At 42.1% G+C, this 22,707-nt stretch overlaps 1 protein-coding gene across 4 annotated transcripts in view; it reads left to right on the plus strand.

Moving 5' to 3' along the window:
* Positions 1-7,964, plus strand: part of TLE4 (TLE family member 4, transcriptional corepressor) — a 151,450-nt gene extending 143,486 nt beyond the window's left edge. For all 4 annotated transcript variants that reach the window (XM_059071164.2, XM_059071165.2, XM_059071168.2 and 1 more), the window contains 6 exons: positions 201-450; positions 1,537-1,784; positions 3,624-3,771; positions 4,221-4,371; positions 4,729-4,805; positions 6,558-7,964. In XM_059071164.2, coding sequence (XP_058927147.1) covers positions 201-450; positions 1,537-1,784; positions 3,624-3,771; positions 4,221-4,371; positions 4,729-4,805; positions 6,558-6,665 — 982 coding nt within the window. In that variant the 3' untranslated portion in view covers positions 6,666-7,964. The remainder of the gene's footprint in view (positions 1-200; positions 451-1,536; positions 1,785-3,623; positions 3,772-4,220; positions 4,372-4,728; positions 4,806-6,557) is intronic.
* Positions 7,965-22,707: the final 14,743 nt, after the last annotated feature.

Consider the following 22,707-nt stretch of genomic DNA (forward strand, 5'->3'; position numbering starts at 1 on the left):
GTTGACGCAATATTTGATCATAGATTTAGCTCTGTGGCTCTGCAAGTTATGTTCTTTCCACCATATTCAGTAAATTTGACTTCTTTGCAAATCATACGTAGCACTGAAAATGTTTTATTTCTCGTCTCATTACAGTGATCAGTTAAGTAACATTTTTTGCATTCTCCCTTTCCTATCTTTTCTCCTCGCCACTGCCTTAGAGCATACTCCTTCCACGTTACTGCAGACGGTCAGATGCAGCCTGTCCCCTTCCCCCCGGACGCCCTCATTGGCCCCGGCATCCCCCGCCACGCTCGCCAGATCAACACCCTGAACCACGGGGAGGTGGTGTGTGCGGTGACCATCAGCAACCCCACGCGACACGTGTACACGGGCGGCAAGGGCTGCGTCAAGGTCTGGGACATCAGCCACCCCGGCAACAAGAGCCCCGTCTCTCAGCTCGACTGTCTGGTGAGTGAATGTGGATGAACGTGGTTTAAGCCCTCATGCAGGAAACAGGACCTGGATGTACCAGCAGCACAGAGAATTGATCCCAAGCGGGTAGTTGTCTTCAGTGATTTGTGCTGTTTGACTTGGAGCGCTGACGAGAAGGTGTGTCTTCTTTCAGTTACTTAAGGTAGATTTATCTGGGTTTTCACGTGTGGCACTTGCTCCAGTGCAGTTTTCATTCACCCTGCCCAGTGCATGGGAACAGGCAGACCACTTGCTTTCCTGTCTGATAAAGGAGTTTAAGAAAACTACGAGCCCACGATGGTTTCTGTGAGAGTGTACCCAAGTATCAGAATCTGTCACACTGTGAGACAAGAGTAACTTAATACTTCACGTGGCAAACACTAGCTACCCCGTTAGCTGTCTCATGGGTATTCGTCCTCGGGTTATTTAGGAAATTTCAGTTTGATTTTCATCCTTGGACCAGCAGTAGCCTGGTTTTCGCGGCAGCACGATGCTAGGTCGGTTTAAGGTGACTGACGGCACAAGATTCCCATAACCTCATGAGCTGGGAGGACGTGGTGTTTTCTGTCACGTAACACACCTTGGTCAAGCCTTGCCTCCAGTTGGTGCTGCTTAATCAAGCCCATGCTGTCCTGTCCCTTGGCCAGGTAACGCAGGGCCAGGCGAACGGAAGGGACCACAAGGTCTCTAACTCCCTGGCACTTGTTTGGCAGCAGAAACAGGGCCTTTCAGCAGCCAGGCCGTGTGTACCCGGTTCCCGGTGCGGCTCTTCCAGGGTTGTGAGGGCTGCTGCGTCTGCATGTGCAAATGACTCAGGCGGCTGGTGCCGAAAGTGGGTCTAGATCTTTGCATTTTCATGCTAATTAAGATTAAATATCTCAGTACTGAATTTTGTAGATCAAGTTTAAGTACTTCCTTAATTTCATGTAATTTACTAGCATTAATCCACTTTATCATTGTCATAAGTGAAAATAGCTCGTTGAAACCAGGAGGGAACACAATACTTTTATGGATTTTTGCTCTCATGTTAATGCTGTTTTCCTTTCCTCATGAGTAACCTCTTGATGGGTTTTGTCTCTACAGAACAGGGATAACTACATCCGTTCCTGCCGATTGCTCCCTGATGGTCGCACCCTAATTGTGGGAGGGGAAGCCAGTACCCTGTCCATTTGGGACCTGGCGGCTCCCACCCCGCGCATCAAGGCAGAGCTGACGTCCTCAGCCCCCGCCTGCTACGCCTTGGCCATCAGCCCCGACTCCAAGGTCTGCTTCTCATGCTGCAGCGACGGCAACATCGCCGTGTGGGACCTGCACAACCAGACGCTGGTGAGGTGGGTCAGCAGGGTCCCTGACCAGGGCACTGTATTTACCTGTGCTGTGCCAGAGAGCTGTGTGTGTGTCTTTTTAAAAAGATGAAACATAACTGTCTTACTAAAAATTGTTAAGAATAAGGCCGTTTTAAGATGCTGTAAAATCTTGTTTTCTGCACCATTTGAACTTTATCGGATGAGGGGTTGTTTTCTTTCTTTCTTTCTTTCTTTCTTTCTTTCTTTCTTTCTTTCTTTCTTTCTTTCTTTCTTTCTTTCTTTCTTTCTTTCTTTCTTTCTTTTTAAAATTATACTAAGCATCACCAATTCAGGTTTTAAAATAGGAGATCAGTTTTATTTATTTTTCTTTTTTATAAATTTATTTATGTATTTATTTATCTTTGGCTGTGTTGGGTCTTCGTTGCTGTGCGTGGGCTTTCTCTAGTTGCAGCGTGCGGGCTTCTCATTGCGATGACTTCTCTTGTTGCGGAGCACGGGCTCTAGGCACGTGGGCTTCAGTAGTTGTGGCACATGGGCTCAGTAGTTGTGGCTCACAGGCTTAGTTGCACCGCGGCATGTGAGATCCTCCCAGGACCAGGGCTCGAACCTGTGTCCCCTGCATTGGCTGGTGGATTCTTAACCGCTGCACTATGAGGAAAGTCCCAGGAGGTCAGTTTTACATAATTAATGTACATAAGGTCCCCACGACCTCATGAGCTCGTTAGACATAGGTAGTTTGCCACCTGTGCTAACAAACCATCTTTGTCAGTAGGTACTCATTGAGAAGGTTCACACTGTGTGGCGCAGTCCTTGGTTCTGTGTGTATCTGACACGTTCTTTCCTTCGATAAATGATCATTGAGTTCTTACCCTGGGCCCAGGCATTGTGTTGGGTGTGCCTCACCCTGAAATGATATAGATAATCGCTTGTCCCACCTTACAGGGTGGCTAGACATAACTGTGTCTGTTTAGAAATGAGGTTGTGTAGGATGGGCACTGATAGGAAAAGCCCTGAAACACGTGTGTCTCCAGATGTCAGCACATGAGAGAGCAGGAAGCCAGAGGTGTGATCCACTAACGGGTGTGCAGAGGGTGTAATGGAGCCCAGCTTCAGGTCCAGGGGAGGGTGGAAGGAGAAGAGGCCCCTGCTGTCCGTCTGTAATGTATTTTGCGGGACGGAGCTCTATAAATGATTCCAAAAACAAAATAGTTAATCACTTTTTTCCCCTTTTGTGTAAGGCTCTTAGGAGGAACTGCTTCTAAGCCCCAGCCCCCATGTCGTTCGTACATTTTACCTGCTCCTGGGGCAGCTGAGTCACACTGAGATTCTTCCCACACTCCTTACTTGAGAGCACGGCCTTTCATCTTGCACAGCCTCCTACAGTGGCGTTGTTGCTCGCTGGCAGAATTTGTTCTGCTGTTCTCTGGGCCCAGCCCCAGAGCTTTTAGAAGGGAAATGACTCCTTACATCCTCTGAAATTCTCTCCTTCTTTCATATCACACTGACAGAATAGGTCTCAGATTGTATCTCGGATTAGTTCATTTTCATGTGGCTGTGTTTTCTTTTGATTCAGATGGAGATTCTTTTCCGTCAGTTGTTTCAATTCTGTTATAGCATAAGAGTAATTTGAAGAGGACTTCCTAAGTGTTCAAAAATAAACAAAACGTGCAGGAGATTAAGCATCTCAAACTTTAATCTCTCTATGTATATGCTTTGTTATTACTTTGAATAATAAAAAATAGAATAAACCAAAAGGAAATCTACCAATAGGTCCTGTAATGAAATTGATGGCTGAGGAATTCTAAACTGAGTTCACCTAAAAATTAACTGTTGAAGGGCTTTTCTCCATGTTGACATCTTCAGGCAATTCCAGGGCCACACAGACGGAGCCAGCTGTATTGACATTTCTAACGATGGCACCAAGCTCTGGACGGGCGGCTTGGACAACACGGTCCGGTCCTGGGACCTGCGCGAAGGGCGGCAGCTGCAGCAGCACGACTTCACCTCCCAGGTGTGCACTCGTGCACGTGACAGTCTAGAGACCTCGTTTTGTGAAATATATGAGAGACTTCAGCGGCAATTCATTGACCACGTGACAGTCACTTTTGACTCTGAATTAGATAACTAAAAATTTTGTTGTTTTCTGTCAAAATACAACAGTATATATTTTATTGAAGGACAGAAAAAATTTCATTTATGACAGGCTTTTAGCAGATTTTTATTTCAATGACCATTACTCTATAGATCTTTGAATTTCACACAATTGATTAGTAAGTTAGATTGTGGAGATCTGACTCATTACTTGGGATCACGCCTTTGACTTTGATTTCTTCCTGTACAGTTCACATTATCTTGATTTCCTTCGTTATTTAAATAGTATCCCTAGAGGAAGCAGTGCCTCCCCTTTAAAGGAAGTGTGTCCTCTATAGCCACCATCACCGTCATCTGTTTTAATTCTAGATCTTTTCTCTGGGCTACTGCCCAACTGGAGAGTGGCTGGCGGTGGGGATGGAGAACAGCAACGTGGAGGTGCTGCACGTCACCAAGCCCGACAAGTACCAGCTCCATCTCCACGAGAGCTGCGTCCTGTCACTCAAGTTTGCCCATTGTGGTAAGCAGGCCCCTGGTGTCCACTGCCTGTCATGCCTCCTTCCTCCTGATACATTTCAAGTCTGGTCTTTAGTTCATTGACGTGTCCCTCTTCAGAATTATATTATTTCCTCACACATGCCTGCTTCCCTAATACCATGTAATTTTCTGCAGTTTATCCACTTTATCCTTGTCCTAAGTATAAATGACTCATTAAATCTAGGAGAGTGGGCTTTATTTTTCCAGTGAAAAGAAACTCTTATTTGTTGCAGATTAGATTAGGTGAGTTTTCTGTGTATCATTTGATGCTCTGTAACACAAGTCTCAGGACTCTGACAAAGGAATAAACACTACCTTTTTTGAAACCCTGTTCCTATAGGCAAATGGTTTGTAAGCACGGGAAAGGACAACCTTCTGAATGCCTGGAGAACACCTTACGGGGCCAGTATATTCCAGGTAACACTTCACTTGTGTAGCCTTCACCCACTGTGCGCTCACTGCATGGTTCTCTGTGCCTTCTTGCAGGTTAATAACGCACGGACGTGTCCTAGGAGGTAGGAGCTAGTGTCACTCCCATCGCACAGAGGAGAAATCTGTGCCTGAGGGGGAGAGTAGGGTCACAGCTGCAAGCCGTGCAGCCGGGAGTTGTGTCCAGTTCTCTCTGAGCTCAGAGCCAAGGTGCCGTGCCCGTGGCCCTAACTAGTCTTCACGCCCCATCCCTTTTTACATGTTAGAGTAGCAGTTTCATGTCTTCTGTGAAAATTTATTTATTTATTTAATTTTAATTATGGCTTTAAAAATTTTTGTTTAAAATTTGAGCATTTTGCTTGAATATTCATTTGTGTTGTTATTCCTGATTTCCCGCCCCCAAAAGAGTGCTGTGGAAAAGTGTAATAAATCTTGATTAATTTTATGAACTTTTATTCTTATTAACTCAGTGGTACTTTGTGTAGTTTGTGGAATTATTTGCAGGAGAACCAGATTGTAGGCATGATACACACTCACATACAGATCTCTCTCTTCTCTCCCGCTAGTAGGTGAGAATTTCATAGGCAAGTTAAAGAAGATTTCCTTTTTAACCTTCTGTATTTAGGATGTTATTTTCTAGGTGGTGGTCTGTTTTTAGGAATAACATAACAGTGTGGCAGTTTTCTTGACCATGTGGTACTGAGTCGTAGAGGAGATTAATTCATTTGAATCTAAAACTGCATATATTGAGTGAAAGTACTGTGCAAGATAATAGGACAAAAGTAGCAGATTCTTACTGTCATGAAGTATATAATGTAATACAGTGGTTTTTGTATTGTTGATCACAACCTTTTAGATGGTCCCAACCAGCACTTTTTAAAAAAATGAAATAAAAAGTGTTAAGAGTATATTTTTTGTAGTGACTATAAGTATTATATCTCGTTTCTCTGGGTTATGAAGTAAAATTATGTCTCAGGTCTCTGGGTTGTGAAGTAAAATGAATTTATTACAGGTTGCGTTCCAAAAGTTTGAGAAACACTGGTAGTAGGTTAGCATCTGCATGTCAGACATTTATTTTTTAACTGTTCAAAGTCCCAGTTAAAATCCTGTGGGGTTTGTTTGTTTGTTTAGCACAGTTTAGTTAAAAGTTAACCGTGACTGCTTTGCAGTGGGTGTAGTTGAACATGACGTTTGGAGCTCTAATAAGAGTGGTAACATTTTTCTTCCTAACTGTTGAATTCCTCCCCACTTGCACAGTTATATTCTATTTTAACGTAGCGTACGACGAGGTTTTATGTTAGAAATATTTTTACATTTCCGATCTCAAAAAGTATAGTATTTTCAATACAGTTCCCCATTGTTACCTCACCTGGACTCTGAGGCCACCTTCTGTCGTGGCAGACAGGTAAGCTGTCTTTACCTAGTTACCGCTTTTAAGGAAAGTGAGGGCCAAGACAGGTTAAGTGACTTGTCTAGCATTCTGCAGCTCCGCCTACATCCAAGCCATCCGAGTGAAGGCGAGGGTTTTCACGCTGAGAACCCTCTGCTCTTAGCTGGAGACCAGGATTTGAAGTAGACCCTTCCTTCATCAGCGTGTGGGACTGCCTTTCCTCTCTTGGCCTCTGGTTTTGGTCAAGCGAACACGTTATGCTTCTTTTTGCTCCAGGTCCTCCAGTCCTGCCTCTCAGCATTCATGGGTTTTCTTTTAGTCTTTAACGTGTTTGTGTGTCTCTTTCCCAGTCCAAAGAATCCTCATCGGTGCTCAGCTGTGACATTTCTGTGGATGACAAATACATTGTCACTGGCTCTGGGGATAAGAAGGCCACGGTTTATGAAGTTATTTATTAAGGACAAATCTTCATGCGAACTGGACTCTCCTCCTTGTAGCACTTTGTTCTGTCATCCTTCTGTTCCCCCGCATCCGAAACCAAGGATGTCCAGTACTCACTGCAGTCGTGGAGCTCAGTCCCCGCCTTCCCCCACTTCCTTCCTGCTGTTGAATTGTGAATACTCGTTAATAACCTGTGATACCAAATCTTCAGCTATCTACTCGGAAGAACATGGATAACCCTACTTAACAGTGAAAGGAATCTTTAATTATGTATTATATCTGTAATATATTTATTTTGTTTAAAGAAGGCTTTCTAACAATGACTGACTAAATAAAGCTGTCTGCTCCTGCATTGATAATGAAGATGCGTTGTATTTGATCCCGCCCCCCCTTTTTTTGGCAAAGGAGGGGAAAGGAAGGTTTAAAACAACTGATTAAAAATGTCACTAAATGTAGACTAATGACTGTATAGAGATGTGAAATGTATAATTACATATGGAAGCAATATGTTGCTGTGTTGTTAGATGTTTTCATTTTTTACTTATTTTAAAGATGTTTGGAAATTTGAACAATTAGAAGGTGACAGACCATGTCATATTCATTTGAGTCTATTTGGACAACTTTAACCAATATATCTATAGCTTTAGATTATATTCGATAAAAGTAATTGGACTTTTTCTTTTTTTCTTTTTTTGACTTGTTGACAAGTGTCTTTGTAATATGTTTTTAATTCCCTTTTTTTTATTGTATTATAGACAGATGAACAAATTAAATTTGGCCTCAAAGGGAGAACTTAATCCCTTCTGGGTATTTTTGCCACATTTCTTTGCAGAGGGAGATGTATACCTTTGGGCAGTTTTGTCATTACGAGAAATGATGGGTTATTTTTTGGCATGTTCTTTGGGAACTGCACAGATTCAGGGGAGAATTCCTCCCACTGTGCAAGTCAAGTCTTTTACAAGACAAGGAGCAGAGGAGGATTTGCAAGGACCTCCCTCTGAAAATCAGAAAGAATGGACTCTTCACCTGGGATGAGGACTTGCTTTCTTTACCTCCGGTTCTTTCCATGTCTTAGCTGGATGTCCCTGAAATGGACACAGGCTGTGCCATTGTGCCAGAAACATTGTTGTTATCTTTTATGTTGTTGTTGTTGCTGTTAAACTATGATATGTGACTCCTTTTTTTTATTATTATTTTTTGTTTGAATGCTTTAAAAATCTTTTAAGTCTGTGGATCTGCTGATGTACAGTGCCTTTGCTGCTATGGATCAAAATCAAGAGAACTGTGTAGATAAACTTTATTGTATAAGTAGAAAATTACTTAATTTCATACTAGAAATGGATGGATGCTGCAAGTTGAAATGGATTGTCCATTGACGTTCCTAATGTGGTAGCAGGAAAAAAAAATGGTGTCTTAAGTGCTTAGTGTTTGATGTCTTTAACAGTTTCGTAAAACTCTACAGTGTAGAAAGATTTTGATACTAAACTGTGCATTGTACATAGTTCTAATGCATTGTATTGACCACCAGTACTTCTATAATGGTAGCTTGTTTGTGCATTCAGACTTTTAAGCATTAAACATAAATAACTTCTAGTATGCTTATTTCTAATTCTTCGTTTTGCTGGCTTTAGTTTATTTTTCATCTTTGACTATGCCACTCGTGTATATTAAAAATTACTAGTTTTATTCAAGGGAGATTGCTGTAAAAAGTCATGTGGGCTTTTTTATTGTTGCTGTTTTAGTTCTGTGTTTGTTCTTACTTGAGAAGAGCTAGAAGGGAGGGTGGATAGAGGTTATCGATGATGGCAAATATTTATTGCGTGCCTCTTTAGTTTGTCAAAAAGTTGTCATGTTACTGAAAGCCTTGATGCTTTAGAGCTGTGCTGTTCAATATAGTTACCACTAGCCATTTGTGGCTGTTTAATTTTAACTTGATTAAAATTAAAAGTTCAGTTTATCAGTCATACTAACTACATCTCAAATGTTCAGTTTGCCACATACAACTAATGGCTAGCATGTTGGACTACATAAATTTATAGAACATTTCCAAGATCACAGAAAGTTCTGTGGGACCATCGCTGCTTTAGAGTTAGCCGACGCATACCATTTCCAGCCTTTGGGGTTTGGGAAACATTTCCAGCGTGATACATTGAAGACTTTTAGAACGCCTGAGGTCCCTCGGGCTGCTACTGCTTGGCTTTGTGAAGCTTCAGCATAAGAAGGTCCTTAAAGAATTCTAAACTTTTGGGACTCAAAAACCTGACCTTAATGCATCCACTGGGTAGAAAGAAGGCCGGGCGTTGGGAGCCTCATGGTGGTCTGGACTGTCTCAGTGATCAGCTGTGAGAGCTATTGAGTCTTTAGGTGCTAAGAGTTCAGCAGTGTTCATCATGGAAGCAGCACTTCAAATATGAGTGCTATGAGTGCTGCTACATCAGATGATAACGTTTTTAAAGTATTAGCTTAATTAATTTCTGTTTATCCTTATTAACATTTCTTATAAAGTAATAGAGAATTGGAGTAAAAGAAAAATCGTTTTGACACGAAGAATATGACACTTGCATACTGTGTTGACACTTGTAGAAGAAGAAGGTGCCTGCCTCTCGAGGAGTTAGAATTTTTGTTTGGTGCCTGGTGGGTCAAGTCTGTGATGACCTTCAGTTTTCTCTTTAGAGAGATCCAAAACACTGGCCGTTGTACTGGATTAGAAATCGAGGCGAATGCATGACTAAACCTAGCTTTTTAAAATAAATGGGCATCTATTTCCTCTCACTGCTGAGGTTTTATCAGATTAGATTTTTATGTCTCTGATATCAATCTCAGGCCTGGATTGATGTGCACAGTAGTCTTGATGTTGTCGATGTTTTAATTATAACTTGGTCTGCCATAGTTTTTGCTCCAAGTATGGTCTTGCAGAGTCTGAAGAACGACAAAGACAGAATCACCCTGAACCAGGGAAAACTTAGTTCCAGTGAAAGAAGGGAATGGTGTGTAGGACTGGAAGGTTGACTTACGTAGAACTACCAAGAAGTAAAAAGAATCCCCGATTGAAGACCTTCCAAGACTGGCAGGTCAAATGTACAGTGATAGATGCTGACATCTTCAAGTTTTTGCAGATACACACCTCACTTGTGGGTCACTGTTTACTGGCTTCATGGCCAGTGAGCTGCAAAAGATCAGTCTTACCCTGGAGTGGTGTGTGTTGAAGCTTGAACCGCAGCCCTGTAACACCTGCAAGTGGTTGGAGTTCCGCAGCCATGGCATATCCAGAAACTCAGTTTCGGGCCGTCTCGCAGCCACGAAATCCTGGGACCCTACAGCCAAGAGCAGGAGAAATTGATGTCCCAATTTCTGGACAGAGTTGCAGTTCCCGAGCAAGACTTTGAGCAGCTAGACCATCGGTGATGCTCTCAGCTGTCCATACGGCCAGTTTTTGTATCCTCAGTTGGACATTCTTGCGCTGGCATCATGTAACTCGAGGGATTTGTCAACTGATATTTTTGGCAGTTGTCAGGAGATTTGTACTGGAATCGCTTGCCCAGCATTAAGTAAGCAGTTACAAAATTACAGAGATGTGGGTACCAAAAGAAATTCTTTTGACATTCTTGGATGTACATTTCTGTAGCTACCAGCTCCTGGGCAACCTGTAGAGTGGCATCGGCAACGAGCTCTGGGTCCTGCCACCCCTCAGGTTCCCACTGGGGCATCAGCAGCAGAAGCAGTGGCTCACCACCATCCCTGTTTTGTGTTTTCTGTGTTTTTTGTGTGTTTTTTTGTGCTTTTAACTAATTGCATTTATTTGCCTTTCAGTTCAAGCTTCCATTCAGAACTGACAATGGAAATACTTTGTTTTTGACAACCCAGGCACATCAGAAAACCTCTCGTGTTGGAACATTTTAACACCAATGCTGTTCTAGTGGTAGGAACTAACTTTCGTTACAAGCTGCTGTTAACATTTTATTTTAGTTCTTTTAGTTTTAGTTCGGGTTTTTGGCAGCAAGTGACAGAATTTTTTGGTCCCAGGTAGGAACTAGCAGCGGGGCTGGGCTCTAGTTTTCCTCTCCCCAGGGAAGGAAATTCTCAGCTGGGATCTTAGGTATTTGGCCTACAGGGAAGGAGAATTCCCACAGGGCTGCCTTTAGTCCGGAGGAAAGCCATGAACACAGTGCTTTCACAAAAGTTGTTCTGTCTGATCTCACAGCAGGCCTAGACAGGCTGGAGGCTAGAATACTGAATTTACACTAAAGGGCACAAAGCACCAGAGGAGAACAGTGATTTTCCCAAACTCTTATCTCCCAGGGAAGACAAGTCAGCCTAAACCCCAAGGCTCTGGACTTGCAGTTGAAATTCTGTGCCCAGTGTGGCAGATTAGAAGAAAATTGGGAGGGGAGTGTTCCAGATGCTTCTACCTTGCTGCTCTACACCCCTGAGTTTCACATGAATTAACTGGCTTTGGAGACTTTGGCATCACAGCATCTCTTGAAAACTTGAATCAGTCACAGATTGTCTTTTGAGTTCTTGCAATGTGTGTACTCACTGTGTACATGAGGCAAAGATCCATGATGGGCTCGTAGAATTCCCCATGCCTGACCCTGGCATCTCACTGCCTCAGGCAGGGAACCTCCCCCGTTAACCTGACACTGTAGTTTGATGAAAATATTTGGAACTAACAAGTTTTCTGTTATTTTGGCAGAAGACTTAAACCTACATAAACGTCATGCTTTATTTGACTCGGGTGCAGCAAATAAATGTACACACACTAAAAGGTACATGTGAGGTGTTTGGGTTTTGAGAATTTAGGCAGTAAATTTTTGGACTCTTTAGGTGGAGTCCAAACTAAGGCCCAAATGGTTTCTAGTGGCCCAGCATTTCTCCCCAGACTTAGGTAGTAGTTGGCCATTTCCCAATCTTTACTAGATGCCTCCACAGCCTCTTCTAAAAGAAGCTACCATAGGTGGTACCCTGGCCGTGTCTTGTGTCACGTGGCAGAAAGAATGAGCTGAGTTCGCTATTTTTGTTCTTCCAGGAGGCTGGGAAGTAGCAGGAGAATGAGTTAGTGGTGGGAATTAAGTCAAAGGAAACCGTCAGGGCGAGCATGTGCCCTTCCACCTGTGGACAGTAGCACATGGACAGGAAGCGACCCCATCAGGAACCACCAGGAGGCATGGCGTGAGACCCCCCCCGACCACCATGCATCGAGCAGAGCAAAGTCTTCCTTAGGACAACTACCCATTATTTGAAGAACTTCAGTCAGCTGCCTCTGTGTCCCCAAAGAGTTCAGCTGAAACAAATAACTCGCCTCAACCTTTATTGGGTCAAGTCTTAGCGTCATGCATCCAACTCGGAGAAGCTTGGTGCTGCTGAAAACAAAGCACCCTCCCCCCTGACCAGAGTCTGTTCATCTTTCCCAGATGAGTGAGAACAAGACTTTCTGGATTAGCTGAAGAAGTCGTCTGTTAAACTTTGTTCTTCAATCTCCTGCAGTTACTCATAGCCCCTTTTAACTTTTCTCCCAAGTAGACAATCAGTGTTAAAGAAATGTGATTTCAGGTTTCGTGGCTGGGTTGGGAAGTTAGAGTTTCCACGCTGACGGTCAGTCAACCCCACTGCATGCACATCTTTAGGCCTCAAAAGTTTTCGTGAGAACAAGAACAGCCTCCTGGGCGCAAGGTGGTGGCTGTGAAGGTTACTCTGAGGACAAAGGCCTTGATTCACAGACACCTGTTCCTGAGTGGCAGTCTTAAAGCAGAAAGTGCCCCTAGTGAGAATTTTAGTGATACTCAAGCTGCCCAAAAGTGAAGGATTTAGCTTCAATCCCTGAGGGGCTGTGGGCTTGCATTCCCATCAAGAGGCTCAGCATGAGGTAGTTGCCCTGGGCCGATGATGGCTTTGCAGACATCCTGCTGTGCGTGCAGCTTTGAGCCAGGAGCACCAAACAGACTTGAGTTCAACACCTTCAGACGTCTAGCTGACAGCATTTCCATCCCACAGCCGTTTTCTGTTTGTTTGAATATGTCTTTTTCTCGCCGAAGATTTGTTTTCACATGAGTTACAGAGAATGGCACTATGGTGTCTTTTTCATAATACATGCTCTTAGATTTGTGCAACTCGTGGAAACTTGGAACCTGACCCCAGATCTTCAGGAGTGCATAAGATAATAAGGCAAGTTGGTGGTGTTCAAGCTTATAAAGGTTTATCTCTTTTTTTCCACAGCTTTATTGAGGTATAATTGACATGTAACATTGTGTGAGCTGAAGGTGTACGATGTGATGATCTGATACACATATAATACTGTGAAATGATTACCGCAGTAAGGTTAGTTGGCACACCCACCACCTCACTTAATGACTGTGTGTGTGGTGGGAATATTTAAGGTTTACTGTCATAGCAACTTTCAAGTATATAATACAGTACTGTTACCTGGAGTCACTATGCTACACATTAGATCCCCAGAACTTATGTATCTTATAACTGGAAGTTGGTATCCTTTCACCGATGTCTCCCCTATTTCCCCCCAATCCCCTTTCTCTTATCCCCAAGCCCCTGGAAACCACTATCCTATGCTGTTCCTATGAGTTTGGCTTTGTTTAGATTCCACATATAAGTGGGATCATAGAGTGTCTTTCTCTGTCTGACTTATTTCATTTAGCATCATGCCCTGGGGGTCCATCCATGTTGTAAATAGCAGAATTTCCTTCTTTCTCATAGCTGCATCATATTCCTGTGGGGGGGGGGGGCGTGTAATCACATTTTTTTAACCCACATGTTGATGGACATTTAGGTTGTTTCCATTTCTTGGCTGTTGTGGATAATGCTGCAGTGAACATGGGGGTACTGTTGTAGTGGCTGCACCAATTTACATTCCCACCAAAAGTGCATGAGGGTTTCCTTTTCTCTACAACCTCACCAACATCTATTTCTTGTCTTCTTGATCATAACCATTCTGACAGGTGTGAGGTGCTATCTCATTGTGGTTCTGGTTTGCATTACCCTAGTGTTTAATGATGTTGAGCATGTTTTCATTTACCTGTAGTATTTGTATGTGTTCTTTGGAAAAATCTTTAGGTCCTGTACTCATTTTTAAATCAAAATTATTGTTTGCTCTCACGTTATATGAATTTCTTAAATATTTTGGATATTAACCCCTTATCTGATATGTGATTTGCAAATATTTTCTCCCATTCCATAAGTTGCCTCTTCATTTTGTTGATTTTTTTCTTTTGCTGTGTATGTAGACAACTTTTTAGTTTGATGTAGTCCCACTTCTTTATTTTTGATTTTGTTGCTTGTGCTTTTGGAATCACATCAAAAAGGTCATTGCCAAGACCATTTTGAAGGAAACTTTCCCCTGTATTTTCTTCTAGGAGTTTTACAGTTTCAGGTCTCACATTTAAGTCTTTAATCCATTTTGAGTTAATTTTTGTGACTGGCATAAGATAAGGGTCCAGTTTCATTATTTTGCATGTGATTATCCAGTTTTAACACCATTTATGGAAAAGACTATCTTTTCCCCATTGTGTATTCTTAGGTCCCTTGTCAAATATTATGTGGCTATATAGGCATGGATTTATTTCTGGGCTCTCAATTCTGTTCCATTGGCCTGTGTCTGTTTTTATGCTGGTACCATACTGTTTTGATTTCTATAGCTTTGTAGTATAGTTTGAAATCAGGGAGTGTGATACTTCCAGCTTTGTTATTCCTTCTCAAGATTTGGCTATTCAAGGTCTTTTGGGGTTCCATACAAATTTTAGCATTGTTTTTTCTATTTCTGTGAAAAAAATGCCATTGAGATTTTGATAGGGATTGATTGAATCTATAGATGACTTTGGGTAGTATGGATTTTTTAACAATGTTCTTCTGATCTACAAACGCAGGATATCGTTCCATTTATTTGTGTCCTCTTCAATTTCTTTCATCATAGTTTTCAGTGTAGAGATCTTTCACCTTCTTGGTTAAATTTATTCCTAAGCATTTTATTGTTTTTTGATTACATCCTGCCCAGGGGCACTCCATAATCAAGCACATTAATATTTCTGGGGCAAAACATAAATGTTCATACTAAGTGGAGTAGTGATGACGCTAAACTTCTACATCTCAGTTCAGGGCAATTTTGCCCCTAATGCGTCATGAAAAAACTTCTGGTATTCTTCAAATTTTCCATCTTGGAATAGGAAATAAGGGATTTGTGGACCGGTACTCATGTTGTCCCCATTTTATAGATTAGAAATGAGATCCACAGAGGTCAAGTGACTTGAACGACAGATGCTTGTTCTGTCTCGCACCAGAGCCAGTGTCAACCCATCAGTGCCTGGAGCGAGGTTGCCCAGATGTTCTTCTGGCTCTCTCTTTTATACTGCTGTGTCTTTCTCCCATATACACTTCCAAATCTTCTGCATCTCTTCTAATCTGTCACTGAAAATTACTCTCATTATGCCCAAGCAAAATTCCATACATTTTCCTTAAAAAGAAGAAAATAGGCCTTGAGCTTTGCCATAGTGTCCTCAGTTCTGAGAAGCTTACTTCTTGGTTTGATGCTATTTTCTATATGATGAAAAGTCTGATCTTTAGACGTGAGGCATTGTTAAAAGCAATATACTTCAATGGTAACAAAAACATCAGCAAAAAACATGAAGCATCGAAATATCTTTCAAATAATTTTCTGATTGGAAATGTCCTAATCCATGTTTTGTTTTCCTCTTCCAAACTTCAAACATGCTGAGCTTTTTTCTTTATTTTTTTCCATATTACTCTTTTGATAAAAAAAGCTGTGTTTTGTTTTGGCTTTGTTTTTGTTTTGTTTCGCTTTGTTTGAAAAGTACTTTGTAGCATGTACAATAGACTTGTTTGAAAGATGGGTCACACAGGAAGATTTTATTTGATTACTAGTGTGTGTTTTGATTCATGAGCTCATAAAAGCCCAACCATGATGGTTAAAACAAAATTGTTTACTGCACTGAGTTAACAGGAGGCCCAGCTCACAGGATAGACTGAGCTGTGAGGCAAAGGACAGAGGTTGCTTGAAATCATGGGAGCCACTATTCTGGGTCCACAAAGGCGTTTTGATCCAATGTTATAGTTTGGGGACAGTTTGATTATGTACCCTGTGTTCTTGCTATCACACACCTGTATGAAACAGGTTGATTCTCTCCATTGCCAAGAAAGGAACTCTCAGGGAATTCAAAGAGATGACTTTGTAGACTTTTAATTAGGATCTCATCACAGAACTTGGACCAGTTAAGTTACTGTCTGAATTGCTTTCCTGTGAAAAAACAAGGGCTGCCAGAGCCAGTGCAGGGAGCCAGTGCAGGGATGCATAGCTGTATAGACAGTACGTAATTGGTTCCTTGAGAATTGGGGAGCTGTGAGTGTTTTAAGTGTGTTTTCAGGGTCATCTTTTAGAGATGTTGCAAAATTGTAATCCTGTTCATCTTTGGTCCCTGACAAATCTTTCCTGGAATCTCCAGCCATCCAGGGAGGTATCACTATGTGCAGAATCGAACACTGACGCCTTATGTCACCCTCTCTTTGGAGATAGGGATTGTACACGATGCCACCGGTGGGCACAGCAGACAGTAGTGTGTGTCAGCTCTTCCCCTGATTAACCCACCCCCCTCACACTGTTAGACAAGCCATCATTTCCGGTGGATATTTGGTCTCTGAACTATCATAGGACTAACTTATGTGTATAGAAGTTTCCATGTAAAATGTGGCAATAATCAAGCTGGTTAACAACCATGTCGAAAAAAAATTTTGTGGAACTTTTATGATGCAGACGAAGGACACTTTTCTAAAGGAAATATTTCCATTACAATGTTTTCAAAGACCAAGTCTTAATGTCCAAGCAAATACATACCCTATCAGATGTGTGTGGCTACCAATATTAAAAGGACACTGGTGGAAAAACTTGGCCTTTTTTGCTACATGTCTTTATGAGAGAGATGTTTGTTTTTTAGCATTCTACATGTGGCTCAAATTAAGTTCATACTTGAAAACGTAAAGTTTGCTGAAGCTGAGTTGTAAAAATCCCATCTCCCATGTATTTGCCATCATGGCGACTTAGGAAAGTGATTAGGTTCTGTGATTAGGTTGGTAGATAATTGATAACAAATCTGAGAAGAGTTAAATACCCATCCATTTATTCAACAAATGTTTACTAGCTACTCTATGTTTTAAAGAACTGAGCTAGACACGGGATACAGATACGCACAGAACAGAGACAGTCCCTGACTTCACAGAATCTAGGATAGAATAAGACTTCATGTAGGTAATTCAGTGATTACAGCATAGTTGGATGCATAGGACGCCAGGGGAGTTCAAGACTCTATAGGACCACATGGAAGGAAACATAACCCAGACTTGTTGGGTCAGGGGAGGCTTCTGGAAAAAGTGACATCTAAGCCAAAACCTGAAGAATACATGAGGATTGGTCAAATGGGGAGTTTTTGTATATGGGAAAATACTCAATGCAGAGAGAACAAGTGCAAACACCCAGAGGTGACAGAGAGCATGGGGTCTTCCAAAAACTTGGGAGCCCTGTGGTGTGGCTGGTGGTTAGGGCACAGGTGGTGGGGCTTAATAACCAATGATAGCTAGACCCTAAGAGCCTTGTGAGCCATGTACAGATAGATCTTCGGCTTTCACTAGGGGCCATGAGGACCTATAGAGGATTTAAAGCAGAGGAGGAGCATTGTCAGGTATTTATTCTGAGAGGATCACCCGGGTACATGTGAGGAATAGAGCAGAAAGAGAATGGACTGTAGGCAGGGACTACTTAGGAAGCTATAGGAGCAACTCAGGTGAGACATGAGGCCAGCCCTGAACAAGGATGGTGACAATGGGGGTATGAAAGGGTCCTAGAGACATTGAAGGGGATAGAATTGGCCAGGACTGGGCGATTTATCGCCCACTGAATTAAGGTGGTTGTTTGTTTTTCTGTTCTGTTAGCAAGCAACAGAAAGTGTCCTTGACTAACATAAGCAACAGAGGGATTTCTTGGAAAGCTATTTGGTATAGGCCACAACAACCTGGGGTCCAGAAAGCAGAAAACTTTCTTCAAAGTCTTCAAAAGTCCAAGAGGCCATTTTTTCTAGAGTGCTACCATAAAATGTGTCGGTTCTAATCATTTCCTGTCTCTCAGATATATTCACTCCGAATTCAGTCTCAGGAGAGAAAATCGGAATGCACCAGCTTAGACCCACCCCATTCCCCTGTGCGTTCTGCTACTGGCGCAGTGAAAGGAAGAGGAGCGGGGCCAACCAAAGCGGTAACCCCAACGATGTCGAGGGGGTGGTAGAGGGAGGTGTCAAGTGTAGGCCCTGATCCCTGACGTGGATGACTGAGTGGATGGTGGTGCCATCCTCTGAGAGAGGTGCAGGAGCAGGGGTGAAGGGGGCAGTGGGGGGGAGTGGCATTTAGTACTGGACACACACTTGAAGAGATCTTGTCGGAAAGTGAGGATACAAGTCTCGAATCAGGAGAGAAATATCTAGGCTGAGGAGATAGTCCTCAGTATTCACACTGTAATAGAATCCATGGGAATGGAGGAGATGGGGAAAGGACAGTGTGTAGTATGCAGGGAAGAGAGGCTTGGGCAGAATCCAGTAGGTCCCCTACATACAAACTCTCAAGTTGCAAACTTTCAAAGATGTGAATGTGCATTTGCATGTCCCATCACATAAGTTAGTACAGTCCTATATAGCCGATTGTGTTAGTTGGGTACCTAGGCTAACTGTTGGACTTACGAATAAATTGGACTTAACAAACGCACTCTTGGAATGGAACTCATTCGTATGTAGGGGACTTACTGTCCTCAGAATTAAGATGGGTAGATCTAAAAGGAAAATGGGCTAAAATAAGTTGAACACAGACAGTAGTCGCCAGGCTCTGAGATGGCCACCGATGATCCCCACCTCCTGGTATTTACACCTGTGTGTAGCCACCCTCCCCCACTACCAGAATCCATCTGTGTAACCAGTAGACTGTGTAGAAGTCATGTTATATTAGATTACAGGAGGTTATGAAATTCACAGGGGCTCCTGTTTTTCTCTCTCTTTGCCTCTTTGGACCACTTACTCTGCCAGCTGCCATGTTGTGAGCAGCCCGTGGAGAGGCCCATGTGATGAGCATCTCAGGTCCTTGGCTACTCCCTTGTGAGTGGGCTGGAGGCAGATCCTCCAGCCCAAGTCACACCTTGTTTGTAGATTCATGAGAGACCCTGAACCATCACCACCCGGCTCAGCTGCTCCCAGATTTCTGACCCATAGAAACTGAGATAATAAATTTTTGCTACCTTAAACCACCTACTTTCGAGGTAGTTTGTTATACAGCAATAAATACCTAGTATGCAGGCTCTCTGTAGCTTGGATCTTCTTGATGTTTTTCCTCCTCCATTAATTCAGTTCTCTTTGCATCACTTTTCATTTCTGATCTCCCTCCAAATTACTAATGAAGAAAAATTAAAGGAAGATAATATTTTTCCCCTATCAAGCTGGAAAATATATTTTTTTAATCCAGTGTTATCGAGAGAGGTAGGTAATAGTACATTCTCATGTACTGCAGATGAGGGTTGAAATTAATAAAACTTTTCTGAAAGACTTGAGAAATGTGCTTCAATCATTTTAATAATGTACATTAGCTTTGACTCAAAAATACAATTTCTATGATTTTACTCTAAGTATCTGAGGATATGATCAAAGATTTTTTTAAAAAGGATTTTGGTTGTGATAATTTGTTTGAAATCTGGTTACAAATGACAGAAATCCAACCTGAAAAGCCATAAGCAAAAGCAGTTTATTGGGTAGGAGAATCTGAAGGTTTGAAGAACTGAGCTGCAGAAGGGCAGAGATGCAGCTGGGTCTCAGGAACAATTGGAATCAGGGCTTGAATGTTGCCAGGTCTTGTCCCATCACCCTTATCTGCTGCTCTCTGAGCGTTCTTTTATTTCTAGGACAGACTGGCTTTTCCACACGGTGGGAAGCATTGGTCCAATGGATGTTCTTAACAAAGGAGAGGCTGACTAATCTCAGACTCCATGAGTTCTAGTTCTGAACAATTCTATGGAAAGATTCTGAAGGCTCAGTCTGGATCAGAAGCTCATCCATGGAATAGTCAATTGCAGTGGTGATGATTGGCATCTGTTGACCGAAGTACCCAACGTAGATGGATTGGTGTGGCCAAGATGGCAAGCAAACGAGAAAACATGGTCGTTTCTGTTCAGATTTTTACATTTGAGTTTATGAAGTTTGATTTTCTCCAAAATAAAATGTATAGTGTCATTTCTGCATATTTATAAAACCTGTCAAAATAATTTGTAATGGAATCTATCCTAAACAATGTAAATTCCATTCCTATATTGTCTCAGGTGTCCTTAGAGAGTTGGCTCTTCATAGGGAGGGGAAAATATTTTTCTTCTCCAACATTCTGGTCTCTGACCACCCATTCCTCTTAGAGTCATGATAATGCACCAAGCAGCAGCTATCGTACCTGCCATTCCTCCATTGGACAAGTGTTGTTGAGCACAGGCTAGGACTGTGTTTGGGACCGGAGGGCATAGTGAAGGGTCCAGGAGCAACTCATTCCCGTGCCAAGTATCACACCAAACTGCTCCCACCCAACCCCACCCAGCCGCCACCAACTGAACACTGGAACGATGAGAGCTGTGCTTCCAGTAAACCTGTATAGCAAATTTCTTCTGGTGTGAAGTCATCTGTTGATAAGCATATCATGGAAGACGGAATCAAGAGCTTTGTAAAATTCAAGCTCTATTACATCTATTTCATCCCTCTGATCTACCAGGCCTGTCACTGTTTTAGAAGGAAATTAGATGGTTCTGACAAGACTGCTCTTCACAAAGCAATGTTGATTATTACCTAGTATTCTGTGAGCATATGGGTGTTTGCAAATTGATTTTTTGATGATTTGTTCTAGTATTTTCCAGGTATGAAAACTAAATTGACTACTCTATGATTTTCAGGGCTGTCCCTTTCTCAGTTTCAAATACAAGATCTTATCTCTACTTTTTTACTGTTTAGTGGCCTCACTGATCCCTGTCGAAGTTTTTAAATTGCTTTTGTAAAACATCATTAGGCTTGCTTAAAAGTTATGTAAGGGGAAACACTTAAAGGAAATGATGACTCGAATATTTACAGGTTTTTGTTGGTTTTTTTTTTTTTAAAGAAAACACAGTAAAAAAACCCTAAAATCTGGAATTTCTTACAAATGGGCAAGCTCCTAAAAGATGTACTAGGTCACCATCCACAGCTCTAAAGTTGGCCTTAAACAAAATTTAAAATTCATAAGGTTACCATGACAGGGGCAAAACAGTAAGTAATGCTTAGTGAAATAGTTAAGGATGTTTAAGGAAATTAATTCAAATATTTCTTCCCCTTGGCAAGGTCGCTTTGTAAAAGACACAGATTACAGGATAATGTATACTTCTGAGCTGTAAAGAGATTTGTTGATTAGCAGACATTTGATCCTGTCCAAAACGTCCATTGAGAAACTTGGCCATGACAAAAGGTCCTTGAAATTTGGTCCTATCAAAAATATCCATGAGCATATTTGGCTCATGCCAAATGGTCCTTGATATTTGGTCCTGTCAAAACATCCATGCTTAGAAGACGTCCCTGGGTTCAAATATCCCATAATGTTTATTTATACTTTGGTTTATAGGAATAATACATAAAAAATACTATCATGTTTTATTGGTCCAGTAATTGTGTTGTGACTCTATTGCCAGTAATGCTTCTTGCCTCCATAGTGTAGCTGGTAATGGCACACGGGGCTAGGTAGATGGGTGAGAGTCCAAATGTTGTAGAAGAGCGGGATTTATGTTAACTGTGTAAACTGAGGAAGAGTCCTAAGTTAGAGAAGTGCACAGAAGACAATAAGTCAAGAATGGATCTCACGATGAAAAAAGGTATGTTAATGCATTTGCTATTAATACATTAATGGTACTAACTAATGGGCATTTGGTTGGATGTGGCTGGTTTGCTCAATAAGGGCAAAGCTTGAAAGGAGGAGCTTGGTCAAGCCGCTTTGAAAGATGGGCATAGAATGTGTTGATATAAACACTTTAAGAGAAGCTAGCTTTTTCAGGAGGAGTGAGGGCAGGTCTGGCTCTCCTACCGCACAGCTGTCCTGTGTAAGAACCACCATGAGGGGGATATTGGGCATCTAATTAACCCCCCTACAGCTATCCTGTCGCCCAGGGTTAATGGGCGATGTTTCCCTTGAATGGATGTCCTAGACGGGTACAATCATGGTAGACTTCAAGGAGTGTGTACCTCTTTTTGGAGAGGTTTTAGTGGGAGTGACTGCCCATCAGCATGTACCCTCAGCTGCCCCCACGCCCTCAGCTGGTGCCTACCTACTGGATGATCCTGCCCGGCGAACCAGGTGTTGAATCCATAAGACATTAGTAAGGTTTCCCCTACCAATAAACCAGTGACCACTGGTCAGACAGTCACAAAAGAAAACACACACACACACACACACACACACACACACACACACACACTTCTGTGGCTTTGCAATATGACATCTTTATTTGAAAATTCTCAGTAGAATATGGCAGAAATAGTATACTTACAAGAAGAAAAGCCAATGTCACATTATAATGGTTTTTACCATTTCCATTCCTTTAACAGAGATAGGAGTAAAAGCTACCGGTGTTGTGAAAGAGAGTGGAATCTGCAGAGCCCAGCGTACAACCTGTCAGGATTTGGATAAAATAATCATCCAAGATGGGACAGAAAAACATCAACACAATGTTGGTGTTGAAGGGGAAGTAAGGAAAACCCAGAAGAGGTTAAAAGGATGTACAGAAAGAATGAAATGCAACAACGTTGCAGGTACTTTGAAGAAATCTCCATGACATTCAGGATGAAGAGGTCCCATTAATGCTACCGCAAAGAAATTCATTAAAGAGGCAAGTAAATAGAATTCAAAGCAGACATCAACCTCCAAACCCAACTTCATTGCATAGAATTGAAATTTCAGAGGAGTATAAAGTGACCACATGCAGAGAACCATTTCTTATGCACAATTCCCGTGCTCAAG

Source organism: Kogia breviceps, chromosome 8, assembly GCF_026419965.1.
Source record: "Kogia breviceps isolate mKogBre1 chromosome 8, mKogBre1 haplotype 1, whole genome shotgun sequence".
In the NCBI taxonomy this organism is placed as follows: Eukaryota; Metazoa; Chordata; class Mammalia; order Artiodactyla; family Physeteridae; genus Kogia; species Kogia breviceps.